The following is a 14920-nucleotide window of genomic DNA, read 5'->3' as shown; positions in this document are numbered from 1 at the left end:
CAGGAACCGGCGAGGGGGAGACGTCTCGAATTCCAATCTGTACCCCTGGGATACTACCTGTAGGATCCAGGGGTCCACTTGCGAGTGAGCCCACTGCGCGCTGAAACTCTTAAGACGACCCCCCACCGTACCTGAGTCCGCTTGTAAGGCCCCAGCGTCATGCTGAGGCCTTGGCAGAAGCGGTGGAGGGCTTCTGTTCCTGGGAAGGGGCTGCCTGCTGCAGTCTTTTTCCCTTTCCTCTACCCCGGGGCAGATATGACTGGCCTTTTGCCCGCTTGCCCTTATGGGGACGAAAGGACTGAGGCTGAAAAGACGGTGTCTTTTTCTGCTGAGAGGTGACTTGGGATAAAAAAGGTGGATTTTCCAGCTGTTGCCGTGGCCACCAGGTCCGATAGACCGACCCCAAATAACTCCTCCCCTTTATACGGCAATACTTCCATGTGCCGTTTGGAATCTGCATCACCTGACCACTGTCGTGTCCATAAACATCTTCTGGCAGAAATGGACATCGCACTTACTCTTGATGCCAGAGTGCAAATATCCCTCTGTGCATCACGCATATATAGAAATGCATCCTTTAAATGCTCTATAGTCAATAAAATACTGTCCCTGTCAAGGGTATCAATATTTTCAGTCAGAGATTCCGACCAAACCCCCCCAGCACTGCACATCCATGCTGGGGCGATGTTGGTCGCAGTATAACATCAGTATGTGTGTATATACTTTTTAGAGTATTTTCCAGCCTCCTATCAGCTGGATCTTTGAGGGCGGCCGTATCAGGAGACGGTAACGCCACTTGTTTTGATAAGCGTGTGAGCGCCTTATCTACCCTAGGGGGTGTTTCCCAGCGCGCCCTAACCTCTGGCGGGAAAGGGTATAATGTCAATAACTTCTTTGAAATTAGCACTTCCTATCGGGGGTAACCCACGCTTCATAACACACTTCAATCAATTTATCTGATTCAGGAAAAACTACAGGTAGTTTTTTTTTTTTTTTTTTTCACACCCCACATAATACCCATTTTTTTTGGTACTTGTAGTATCAGAATATGTAACGCCTCCTTCATTGCCGTGATTATGTAACGTGTGGCCCTACTGGAAAATACGTTTGTTTCTTCACCGTCGACACTGGAGTCAGTGTCCGTGTCTGTGTCTATGTCGATCGACTGAGGTAATGGGCGTTTTAAAGCCCCTGACGGTGTTTGAGACGCCTGGACAGGTACTAATTGGTTTGCCGGCCGTCTCATATCGTCAACCGACCTTGTAGCGTGTTGACACTATCACGTAATTCCATAAATAAAGCCATCCATTCCGGTGTCGACTCCCTAGGGGGTGACATCCCATTACAGGCAATTGCTCCGCCTCCACTAACATCGTCCTCATACCTGTCGACACACATGTACCGACACACAGCACACACACAGGGAATGCTCTGATAGAGGACAGGACCCCACTAGCCCTTTGGGGAGACAGAGGGAGAGTTTGCCAGCACACACCAAGGCGCTATAATTATACAGGGACAACCTTATAGTAAGTGTTTTCCCTTATAGCAGCTTAATATATATTTATATCGCCAAAATATGCCCCCCCTCTCTGTTTTAACCCTGTTTCTGTAGTGCAGTGCAGGGGAGAGCCTGGGAGCCTTCCCACCAGCGGATCTGTGTGGGAAAAATGGCGCTGTGTGCTGAGGAGATAGGCCCCGCCCCCTTCACGGCGGGCTCTTCTCCCGGTTTTTTCTGTAATCCTGGCAGGGGTTAAATACATCCATATAGCCCAGGGGCTATATGTGATGTATTTTTAGCCAGTAAAGGTAATTACATTGCTGCCCAGGGCGCCCCCCCCAGCGCCCTGCACCCTCAGTGACCGCGGTGTGAAGTGTGCTGAGAGCAATGGCGCACAGCTGCAGTGCTGTGCGCTACCTTAAGAAGACTGGGAAGTCTCCAGCCGCCGATTTCTGGACCTCTTCTCTCTTCAGCATCTGCAAGGGGGCCGGCGGCGCGGCTCCGGTGACCCATCCAGGCTGTACCTGTGATCGTCCCTCTGGAGCTAGTGTCCAGTAGCCTAAGAAGCCAATCCATCCTGCACGCAGGTGAGTTCACTTCTTCTCCCCTTAGTCCCTCGATGCAGTGAGCCTGTTGCCAGCAGGACTCACTGAAAATAAAAAACCTAACAAACTTTTATTCTAAGCAGCTCTTTAGGAGAGCCACCTAGATTGCACCCTTCTCGGCCGGGCACAAAAACCTAACTGAGGCTTGGAGGAGGGTCATAGGGGGAGGAGCCAGTGCACACCACCTAGTCCTAAAGCTTTTATTTTTGTGCCCTGTCTCCTGCGGAGCCGCTAATCCCCATGGTCCTGACGGAGTCCCCAGCATCCACTTAGGACGTCAGAGAAAGTTTATTATCCGTTTCTTTCCCTTAAACATGTGTACCCTCGTGTCTGGAACAGAGGGTTCATCAGCAATATGCAACACATCTCTTATTGCAATAATCATACACTGAATACTCTTAGGGTGCAATCTAGCTTCATCATAGTCGACACTGGAATCAGAGTCCGTGTCAGTATCAGTGTCCACAATTAGTGACAAGGGACGCTTTTGAGACCCCGACGGGCCCTGTGAGTTGGTCCAATCCGAGGATTGACCCCCTGATGCCTCCCTGGATTCAGCTTTATCTAGCCTCTTATGTAGAGATACCACACTTGCATTCAACATATGCCACATGTCCATCCATTCCTGAGTCGGCACTACCGACGAGGACACCACTCATCTGCTCCACCTCCTCCTTGGAGAAGCCTTCCGCTTCAGACATGTCGACACCACGTACCGACACCCCACACACTCAGGGATATACCTATAAGGGGACAAATCCCCAACCAGGCCCTTAGGAGAGACAGAGAGAGTATGCCAGCACACACCCAGCGCCAAACTGACACTGGAAAATCCAGACAGCGCTTTTATATTATTATATAATGCCAATCTTCCCACTCACTGCGCTCCAATGTGCCCCCTTCCTCTTTTTCAGCCCTCTGAAGTGTTCAGCAGGGGAGAGTCTGGGGAGCCAGCGTTCTCTGCAGCCTCTGTGGAGAAAATGGCGCTGGTTAGTGCTGAGGGATCAAGCTCCGCCCCCTCCAGCGGCGAGCTTCGGTCCCTCTTCAATTTTAATAAAATGGCGGGAGATCATCTATTTGCTGCCTCCACAGCCTAATGTGACCTTTTTTGCCCAAAAACGAGGTTTATTGCTGCCCAGGGCGCCCCCCCCCTGCGCCATGCACCCATCAGTGCTTTCTGTGTGTCTGTGTGTGGGAGCAATTGTGCGCAGCTTACCACTGCGTGCTTTACCTCATGAAGATCTGAAGTCTTCTTGCTTCGCATAATCACCCGGCTTCTATCTTCCGGCTCTGTGAGGAGGACGGCGGCGCGGCTCCGGGACGAACCCCAGGGGGAGACCTGTGTTCTGACTCCCTCTGGAGCTGATGGTGTCCAGTAGCCTAAGAAGCAGAGCCTATCATTTAAGTAGGTCTGCTCCTCTCCCCTCAGTCCCACGATGCAGGAAGCCTGTTGCCAGCAGGACTCCCTGAAAATAAAAAACCTAACAACATTATTTTTTCCACAGAAAACTCAGGAGAGCTCTCTGCAGTGCACCCTTCTTCTCTGGGCACAGGATCTAACCGAGGTCTGGAGGAGGGGCATAGAGGGAGGAGCCAGTGCACACCCATAGTAAAAGTTCTTTATAGGTGCCCATGTCTCCTGCGGAGCCCGTCTATACCCCATGGTCCTTACGGAGTCCCCAGCATCCTCTAGGACGTAAGAGAAACATATAGTGTTGTCTTACTATACGTACCATTTCTAGAACTGAAGAGGTCTGTGGCACAAAACAGCCGCCAGTGGAGCTGGCATAATGGTGATCACAGACTACCATGTTAATGGGATCTGCCATTTAACCCACCTCCCCTAATCCTAAATTAGTGGTTGCTGGATAATGGGGATTTCTGAAGCTACAATGAAGATGAACGGATGGATCCAGCTCCCCTGGAGAAAAGTTCTATTTAAGCCTCCGATTTCCTTGTTAGCAGATATCTGTCACATGAGGGTGCCAAGCACTGTCTTTCCAAATGGAACTTATCCCGCTGCCTGCAGACACCTCCGCATTCCTCCGGCCCCTTCCTGTATAGGTAGGTGCGAATCTTTGTCCACCCCACTGAGGATTTCTGTAAGTCCAATAGCTGCTGCAACATTCACTTTGCAGAATACCCAAGGACCTCCACCGAGTCCTACAGAGACCACAATCCCCACCTCCTGGACCGGAGCACAGCAGCGAATACATTAAATACCCAGTGGATGGAAAGACACTCATGATCAACTGTCCAAAACCGATCTCAACCAGCAGCTCCTATTGTCTCATCCTCATCTGTCCCTAGCGTCATAGTTATTAAATACAACACTGCTTCAGACTAGAGGATCTGCAATAATGTAAAGCAGTCTATAGGTTTCTCAGGGAAGGCCAGGATCATTCCCAGATTCTGTATGTCCTCTTCCAGCCTGAAGGTTCTCTGCCATAGAGCTAGCCATCCATCACTTCTGCATATTCTAACTCCCTGCTGGAAACCATTGTTTATCGTCTTCTCGCAGAACACCCGGAATAGCAGTTGTGTGGCCCTACACGTTTCCTCTCCCCAACCCTAATCTTTCTTCTCTTCTACTCTCCCCAATCCGGCTGGTTTCACCTTCTCCGCTGTACCACACTTGCTCATGTCGAGATTGTTATGGTTAAAAGGAAAGTCATTGCCCTGTCTCAATGTCCCATGTTTATATGTGGTCCTGACACAGTGTGGGGGTTTAACACCCACAAATACAGTATCTGCTTATGTCAGCAATAAGTATAAAGTAGCCCCGACGTCATCTCCGAGTAGTGATAATTAAGATCAACTCCACCATTACAGTCCAGCCCAAATGATTAAATCAAATGGACTGGAAAACTAATGAAGGCACCTGTGCTCAAGTATGGATATACTTAAAACCTGGACTGGAGATATACGCAACTAAGATTTCCGTATTATCTGATTATTATGTAGTATTATTTCTCACTCACTGTGCATTAGGGAACACAGTTTTTTCTTACACAGAATTACCCCTCCCTTTTAGCACCTGAGTGACATCACAATCTGGCTGAGCAGCCTGCCATTTTGTGCATTGTAGTTAGAGGCATGGATGGGTCAGCATTAGGAGGGATTGCCATTGGAGAAGTTAGGGGTGTCTCCAGGTAAGACTGCTCTCAGATACTGTAGGAGCCATTATCATGTGGCCTTACACTGGGCATTCAGACCCAGACATATATGTAATTATTTATGGGGTGGGTGTGGGGTGCGGTGGTCCCTGTGTCGGTATGGCTGGGCGGCTTCAGGTCGGCACACCCTAACACTTTATTAACACTTATGATTTTCCCTATCACTTTGTATATATTTTTGTATTATTTTAATCGCATTTCACTTATATAGCACTTATGTGCTTTTTATTAACCCTTATTAACTTTCACCTGTGTGCTGACCTGGGGTAGCCGACCTGTGCCGACGTGGTGGGGTCCGGCACCCCATACCCATACCTAGTATTAGGGACCCCCAGTGACGGAGACGCCTTGCCGAACGGCCTAGGGGCTTAACCCTATATCTGCAGATATACGCAACTAAGATCTCCGTATTATCTGATTATTATGTAGTATTATTATTTCTCACTCAGTGTGCATTAGGGAACAATTGTTTTTTTCTTACACAGAATTACCCCTCCCTTTTAGCACCTGAGTGACATCACAATCTGATTGAGCAGCATGCCATTTTGTGCATAGTGACAATTAAGATCAACTCCGCTATTACAGTCCAGCCCAAATGATTAAATCAAATTGACTAGAGAACTAATGAAGGCACCTGTGCTCAAGTATGGATATACTTAAAACCTGGACTGGAACGGCAGAGTTTGGGAGCATCTGAACTGAGGTCATAAGATCCAGAGAGACCTCTGCAGCCCACACCCAGGACGGGTACCACCAGAGTAAGGTTGTGGTAATAGCAGCCGCACCCCCAGACATTGGCACGGGTGGGAATGTGCCATATCACATAGGGCTTGTACCAGAGCTTACATTTACAATAATATATATACATATTTATTTACACTGAATACAAACACAGATTACCACAGACTGAACACAAACCTGCATACATTCCTCTTGTACTCAATCAATGGCTCCTAGAAGGGTCATTGCGGAATGACGTAGTTTGTTGTGCAGAATATTTCACAAACTACAGCAAGAAAATAAAAAGGTGTCAAATGAATTTCCCTAAAGAGGTGAGACGACAGTAATTACAGCCACCGCTAGCCATGGATCAGTTATCATAGGAGGGCAGGCTGGTGGGTTAGAGGCTGGAGGCAGAATACTGTTGCTGGGATGTCCCTCATTGGTAAGGTCTTGCTGGGATGTCCCTCATTGGTAAGGTCTTGCTGGGATGTCCCCCATCGGTAAGGTCTTGCTGGGATGTCCCTCATCGGTAAGGTCTTGCTGGGATGTCCCCCATCGGTAAGGTCTTGCTGGGATGTCCCCCATCGGTAAGGTCTTGCTGGGATGTCCCTCATCGGTAAGGTCTTGCTGGGATGTCCCTCATTGGTAAGGTCTTGCTGGGATGTCCCTCATCGGTAAGGTCTTGCTGGGATGTCCCACATTACTATTCACTGTGGAAGATTCAGTCTTCATACACATTGTGGCAGCAGAAGACCTATGTAGACAGAGGCTCCAATATATAATACTATAGTAATTCATAGCTAATAAGGATCGCACAGTCCCAACCAAAGCTAAAGCCACAACAGTTCACTTTAGAAAGTCTTCCAGTCTTGGCTGATTGGTGCTGGTGGAAGCTGGAGGTCTGGACACCTTCTTTCTCTTCAGCTTGGGAGGCAGAGGGCGGATTTCTGCGGGACTGCTCTGGAGTTTAGGGTTAAGGAATTCACCACATGCCAGCATGAAATCTGAGCTCCCCATGGTACAGCATGGAAGGGTAGCAGGGGTCTTAAGGTGTGTACACACGGTGAGATAAATCCTTTCCATTTTGACTATATTCCATGACAGACTGCAGGATTGAGGATTGCTCGGCATGCTGCAGTGACAGGAGGCAGAGCTGTCATACTAACGTATATACCAGGGTTTTACTATATATTAAGTATATGACAAATTCAAAGAACATATTACAAATAACTTGTGTGCGTTTTTCTAATCATTATTATATTCAGAACTCTGCATTTTAGCTTTTGCTCCAGTATGAAGGACCACTGTCTATACCCAGGGCCCGTCTTACTGGACCCTCAGGGGTGATGCCGGCTAGCCGTCCTCCCACACTCAGGAACTGATGCCCAGTGCAGAGGAACCAGGAAAGGCTGGTGACTACCTGCACTCTGTGAGCCCACCGCCTGGTACTGTACAGGACAGGCATGAATGGGAGCACTGATCAGTAGCACTGCAAAGACATCTTTACTATGGTTACAACTCCGCTGAGAAGGTTCTGGTTTTCCTGCCACTCGGCGGCACCATTGTCTCCTGTCCAGAATGTAAGCAGCTCTCTAACTGGTGTAATGTAAGAAAAGGGAAAATATCTGTTACAGGGAATCACAGTGACTACAGGTAAAGCAGTTCTGTATACGTGGCAGTTCTGTATACGTGACGTGAAGGACTCATTCATACAGTATTCAAATATTTTCTGGGTTTTCCATAGTTATATCTCTAAATGTGGAGAAGTTGTATCAAAATCATAGTGTAGCTACACAAACCAAAGGATACGGGCTGGATAAACTTTGTCCGTCCACCGAAGCCATCAAATCCCGTCCTTATCTAAAAGAGGGAAAGCATGAAATTAGTTGTGTGACCTAAAAGGGAACACAACCCCCCAAAGCACAAAGCTACGCTGGGTCACATCACACTGTTATAGTGATATCACTCTACAGACCAGCTGCACAATATAAAGCAGACATCATACACAAGAGGCCATAAAATAAAGAATCCATAACTAATGTAACCCCTAACCCTAATTAGCACACCCTAAAAGGGCAAACTAGATGGGCAATGGTTCTTATCTGATGTCACATTCTATGTGCAATGACTGGATATAGTCCCCATTCATGTAGCTGCACATCCCACCAGACAGCAATAAGGTGCAGAGCTGGATACTTGTGATGTATCACCAGGACACGCTGCAGGTGAGACTCGCAACGGACTACTCACTACTGTACTGCTCAGAAATGTTCCCCAAAACATGGAAGATGAAAGCAGCATGTACCCTCCGAGGCCACCGCAGGAGAAGCAGGGGCACCGTGATCTGCCGTCATCTGACCTAGCAGTATGTACAGATAAGTATGGAGAGTGCAGTTGTAGTAATGTGTTCATGGTGTGACAAGTTGAACCCAATACTGTGGCCCCTGGGTGTACAACAGAAACATGGGGAAATAGAAGACCTCCTGAGACTTCAGCGGTGAATATATGTACACTGAATTCATGTCACTCCCCCCACAGAGGATGCTCCCTATACACAGGCTTAACATCCGCTCAGTCCGGCACACCTATGATGATTGGCGCATAGTACCCATGTGTGTGCGTGAACAGGTCCAGCAGCACAGGAGCAGGCTGGCATCAGACGGTCAGTAATTGACAGTCTGATGCAGTTTCAGGGACCGGGAGGGGCTAATACATTTGGGAAAATGGGAGACGTGACGCCGCTGTTTAGGGACCGGGAAGAGGCCAGGGATCTCCGTTGTAGGACAGAGATTAACTGGACTCTGCGACACCACGGGGCCCATAAGCTGCCCAATGGTGGAGGCGTCCTCTGAAGCACCTCGTATCACTAGTGCAATAGGAGGCGTCTGCAAGTAAGACGCCTCCTGCTGCATTTACACACAGCGCTATCACTGCTGATCGCTAAACTAACCGCACCCGAATGACCCCCATTATGGCCAGCCGACCTATGCAGAGCTCAACACTGGCACAAAGTGCAGACAACTTGTGGAGTCCATGATACAAATGCAAATCTTCCCCCGGATCCCAGAGCCTGAATTCTACATCTCTCCCTCCTTCCCCGCTGTAACAACCAAAAGACGTCAGGGGTTTATTACTATTCTATATTCATCTAAAGGAGCAGAAGCCGAATATGCGGAACAAGAAGTCAGTGTAACGGGCAGTGCCCATATACATATACCGGAACAGGAAGTCAGTGTAACAGGTAGTGCCCATATACATATACCGGAACAGGAAGTCAGCGTGACGGGCAGTACCCATACACATATACCGGATACTCACTACTCCTGTGTTGTGAAAGGAGCTCAACATACTGCCCACTGGCCTCTTCCGCACCAGCGAGTTCTTTATAAAAGACGGCAACGCGAGATTGTCCTCGTCAGCGTTTATCTGAAAGGTCTGAGAGAAATCATAGAAGACTTTATAATCAGACAGTATTATAGGTCAGTGCATCACCTCCCAGTATGTCCCCTTCTCATGAAGAGGCAGAAACATAAGCAGCGAGAACGCCCATACGTGGAGGAGTACACACACACACACGCAGCCCATACGTGGAGGAGTACACACACACACGCAGCCCATACGTGGAGGAGTACACACACACACGCAGCCCATACGTGGAGGAGTACACACACACACGCAGCCCATACGTGGAGGAGTACACACACACACACACACGCAGCCCATACGTGGAGGAGTACACACACACGCAGCCCATACGTGGAGGAGTACACACACACGCAGCCCATACGTGGAGGAGTACACACACGCAGCCCATACGTGGAGGAGTACACACACACGCAGCCCATACGTGGAGGAGTACACACACACACGCAGCCCATACGTGGAGGAGTACACACACACGCGCAGCCCATACGTGGAGGAGTACACACACGCAGCCCATACGTGGAGGAGTACACACACACGCGCAGCCCATACGTGGAGGAGTACACACACACACACGCAGCCCATACGTGGAGGAGTACACACACACACACACACGCAGCCCATACGTGGAGGAGTACACACACACACACACGCAGCCCATACGTGGAGGAGTACACACACACACGCGCAGCCCATACGTGGAGTACACACACACACGCGCAGCCCATACGTGGAGGAGTACACACACACGCGCAGCCCATACGTGGAGGAGTACACACACACGCGCAGCCCATACGTGGAGGAGTACACACACACACGCAGCCCATACGTGGAGGAGTACACACACACACGCAGCCCATACGTGGAGGAGTACACACACACACACGCAGCCCATACGTGGAGTACACACACACACACACACAGCCCATACATGGAGGAGTACACACACACACACACAGCCCATACGTGGAGGAGTACACACACACACACGCAGCCCATATGTGGAGGAGTACACACACACACACACACACACACAGCCCATACGTGGAGGAGTACACACACACACGCGCAGCCCATACGTGGAGGAGTACACCCACGCGCGCAGCCCATACGTGGAGGAGTACACACACGCGCGCAGCCCATACGTGGAGGAGTACACACACACGCGCAGCCCATACGTGGAGGAGTACACACACGCGCAGCCCATACGTGGAGGAGTACACACGCGCAGCCCATACGTGGAGTACACACACGCGCGCAGCCCATACGTGGAGGAGTACACACACACACGCAGCCCATACGTGGAGTACACACATACACACACGCAGCCCACACGTGGAGGAGTACACACACGCAGCCCATACGTGGAGGAGTACACACACACGCGCAGCCCATACGTGGTGGAGTACACACACACACGCAGCCCATACGTGGAGGAGTACACACACACGCGCAGCCCATACGTGGAGAAGTACACACACACGCAGCCCATACATGGAGGAGTACACACACGCAGCCCATAAGTGGAGTACACACACACGCAGCCCATAAGTGGAGTACACACATGCGCAGCCCATAAGTGGAGTACACACACACACGCAGCCCACACATGGAGGAGTACACACACACACACACGCAGCCCACACATGGAGGAGTACACACACACACGCAGCCCACACATGGAGGAGTACACACACACGCAGCCCACACATGGAGTACACACACACACGCAGCCCACACATGGAGGAGTACACACACACACACGCAGCCCACACATGGAGGAGTACACACACACGCAGCCCACACATGGAGGAGTACACACACACACGCAGCCCACACATGGAGGAGTACACACACACACGCAGCCCACACATGGAGGAGTACACACACACGCAGCCCACACATGGAGGAGTACACACACACGCAGCCCACACATGGAGGAGTACACAAACACGCAGCCCACACATGGAGGAGTACACACGCACGCAGCCCACACATGGAGGAGTACACACGCACGCAGCCCACACATGGAGGAGTACACACACACACAGCCCATACATGGAGGAGTACACACGCAGCCCATACATGGAGTACACACGCAGCCCACACATGGAGGAGTACACACACAGCCCACACATGGAGGAGTACACACACAGCCCACACATGGAGGAGTACACACGCAACCCTTACACGGAGGAGTACACACACACACAGCCTATACATGGAGGAGTACACACACATGCAGCCCACACATGGAGGAGTACACACACACGCAGCCCACACATGGAGGAGTACACACACAGCCCACACATGGAGTACACACACACACGGAGGAGTACACACACACACACACACACACGCAGCCCATACATGGAGGAGTATACACACACGCAGCCCACACATGGAGGAGTACACACACACGTATCCCATACATGGAGGAGTACACACACACGCAGCCCAAACATGGAGGAGTACACACACACACACACGCAGCCCATACATGGAGGAGTACACACACACGCAGCCCATACATGGAGGAGTACACACACACGCAGCCCATACATGGAGGAGTACACACACACGCATCCCATACATGGAGAAGTACACACACACACGCAGCCCATACATGGAGGAGTACACACACACGCAGCCCAAACATGGAGGAGTACACACACACGCAGCCCAAACATGGAGGAGTACACACACACGCAGCCCAAACATGGAGGAGTACACACACACGCAGCCCATACATGGAGGAGTACACACACACGCAGCCCATACATGGAGGAGTACACACACACACACACACACACGCATCCCATACATGGAGGAGAACACACACACGCATCCCATACATGGAGGAGTACACACACAGCCCACACATGGAGGAGTACACACACACGCAGCCCATACATGGAGGAGTACACACACGCAGCACATACATGGAGGCGTACACACACACGCATCCCATACATGGAGGAGTACACACACATGCAGCCCATACACGAGGAGTACACACACACGCAGCCCATACATGGAGGAGTACACACACACGCAGCCCATACATGGAGGAGTACACACACACGCAGCCCATACATGGAGGAGTACACACACACGCAGCCCATACATGGAGGAGTACACACACACGCAGCCCATACATGGAGTACACACACATGCAGCCCATACATGGAGGAGTACACACACACACGCAGCCCATACACGGAGGAGTACACACACACGGAGGAGTACACACGCAGCCCATACATGGAGGAGTACACACACACGCAGCCCATACATGGAGGAGTACACACACACGCAGCCCATACACGGAGGAGTACACACACACGCAGCCCATACACGGAGGAGTACACACACACGCAGCCCATACACGGAGGAGTACACACGCAGCCCATACACGGAGGAGTACACACACGCAGCCCATACACGGAGGAGTACACACACACGCAGCCCATACATGGAGGAGTACACACACACGCAGCCCATACATGGAGGAGTACACACACACGCAGCCCATACATGGAGGAGTACACACACACGCAGCCCATACATGGAGGAGTACACACACACGCAGCCCATACATGGAGTACACACACATGCAGCCCATACATGGAGGAGTACACACACACACGCAGCCCATACACGGAGGAGTACACACACACGGAGGAGTACACACGCAGCCCATACATGGAGGAGTACACACACACGCAGCCCATACATGGAGGAGTACACACACACGCAGCCCATACACGGAGGAGTACACACACACGCAGCCCATACACGGAGGAGTACACACACACGCAGCCCATACACGGAGGAGTACACACGCAGCCCATACACGGAGGAGTACACACACGCAGCCCATACACGGAGGAGTACACACACACGCAGCCCATACATGGAGGAGTACACACACACGCAGCCCATACATGGAGGAGTACACACACACGCAGCCCATACATGGAGGAGTACACACACACGCAGCCCATACATGGAGGAGTACACACACACGCAGCCCATACATGGAGGAGTACACACACACGCAGCCCATACATGGAGGAGTACACACACACGCAGCCCATACATGGAGGAGTACACACACACGCAGCCCATACATGGAGGAGTACACACACACGCAGCCCATACATGGAGGAGTACACACACACGCAGCCCATACATGGAGGAGTACACACACACGCAGCCCATACATGGAGGAGTACACACACACGCAGCCCATACATGGAGGAGTACACACACACGCAGCCCATACATGGAGGAGTACACACACACGCAGCCCATACATGGAGGAGTACACACACACGCAGCCCATACATGGAGGAGTACACACACACGCAGCCCATACATGGAGGAGTACACACACACGCAGCCCATACATGGAGGAGTACACACACACGCAGCCCATACATGGAGGAGTACACACACACGCAGCCCATACATGGAGGAGTACACACACACGCAGCCCATACATGGAGGAGTACACACACACGCAGCCCATACATGGAGGAGTACACACACACGCAGCCCATACATGGAGGAGTACACACACACGCAGCCCATACATGGAGGAGTACACACACACGCAGCCCATACATGGAGGAGTACACACACACGCAGCCCATACATGGAGGAGTACACACACACGCAGCCCATACATGGAGGAGTACACACACACGCAGCCCATACATGGAGGAGTACACACACACGCAGCCCATACATGGAGGAGTACACACACACGCAGCCCATACATGGAGGAGTACACACACACGCAGCCCATACATGGAGGAGTACACACACACGCAGCCCATACATGGAGGAGTACACACACACGCAGCCCATACATGGAGGAGTACACACACACGCAGCCCATACATGGAGGAGTACACACACACGCAGCCCATACATGGAGGAGTACACACACACACGCAGCCCATACATGGAGGAGTACACACACACGCAGCCCATACATGGAGGAGTACACACACACGCAGCCCATACATGGAGGAGTACACACACACGCAGCCCATACATGGAGGAGTACACACACACGCAGCCCATACATGGAGGAGTACACACACACGCAGCCCATACATGGAGGAGTACACACACACGCAGCCCATACATGGAGGAGTACACACACACGCAGCCCATACATGGAGGAGTACACACACACGCAGCCCATACATGGAGGAGTACACACACACGCAGCCCATACATGGAGGAGTACACACACACGCAGCCCATACATGGAGGAGTACACACACACGCAGCCCATACATGGAGGAGTACACACACACGCAGCCCATACATGGAGGAGTACACACACACGCAGCCCATACATGGAGGAGTACACACACACGCAGCCCATACATGGAGGAGTACACACACACGCAGCCCATACATGGAGGAGTACACACACACGCAGCCCATACATGGAGGAGTACACACACACGCAG

The 14920-nt window shown here is 51.1% G+C and overlaps 1 protein-coding gene across 3 annotated transcripts in view; it reads right to left on the bottom strand.

Moving 5' to 3' along the window:
* Positions 1-6124: 6124 nt before the first annotated feature.
* Positions 6125-14920, bottom strand: part of TRAIP (TRAF interacting protein) — a 129337-nt gene continuing 120541 nt past the window's right edge. For all 3 annotated transcript variants that reach the window (XM_063941422.1, XM_063941423.1, XM_063941421.1), the window contains exons 13-15: positions 9324-9440; positions 7815-7865; positions 6125-6965 (exon numbers count right to left, since the gene is read on the bottom strand). In XM_063941422.1, the coding sequence (XP_063797492.1) occupies positions 6852-6965; positions 7815-7865; positions 9324-9440 (282 nt within the window). In that variant the 3' untranslated portion in view covers positions 6125-6851. The remainder of the gene's footprint in view (positions 6966-7814; positions 7866-9323; positions 9441-14920) is intronic.

This window comes from Pseudophryne corroboree, chromosome 9, assembly GCF_028390025.1.
Source record: "Pseudophryne corroboree isolate aPseCor3 chromosome 9, aPseCor3.hap2, whole genome shotgun sequence".
In the NCBI taxonomy this organism is placed as follows: domain Eukaryota; kingdom Metazoa; phylum Chordata; class Amphibia; order Anura; family Myobatrachidae; genus Pseudophryne; species Pseudophryne corroboree.
This window is presented reverse-complemented; position numbering and strand designations above follow the sequence as displayed.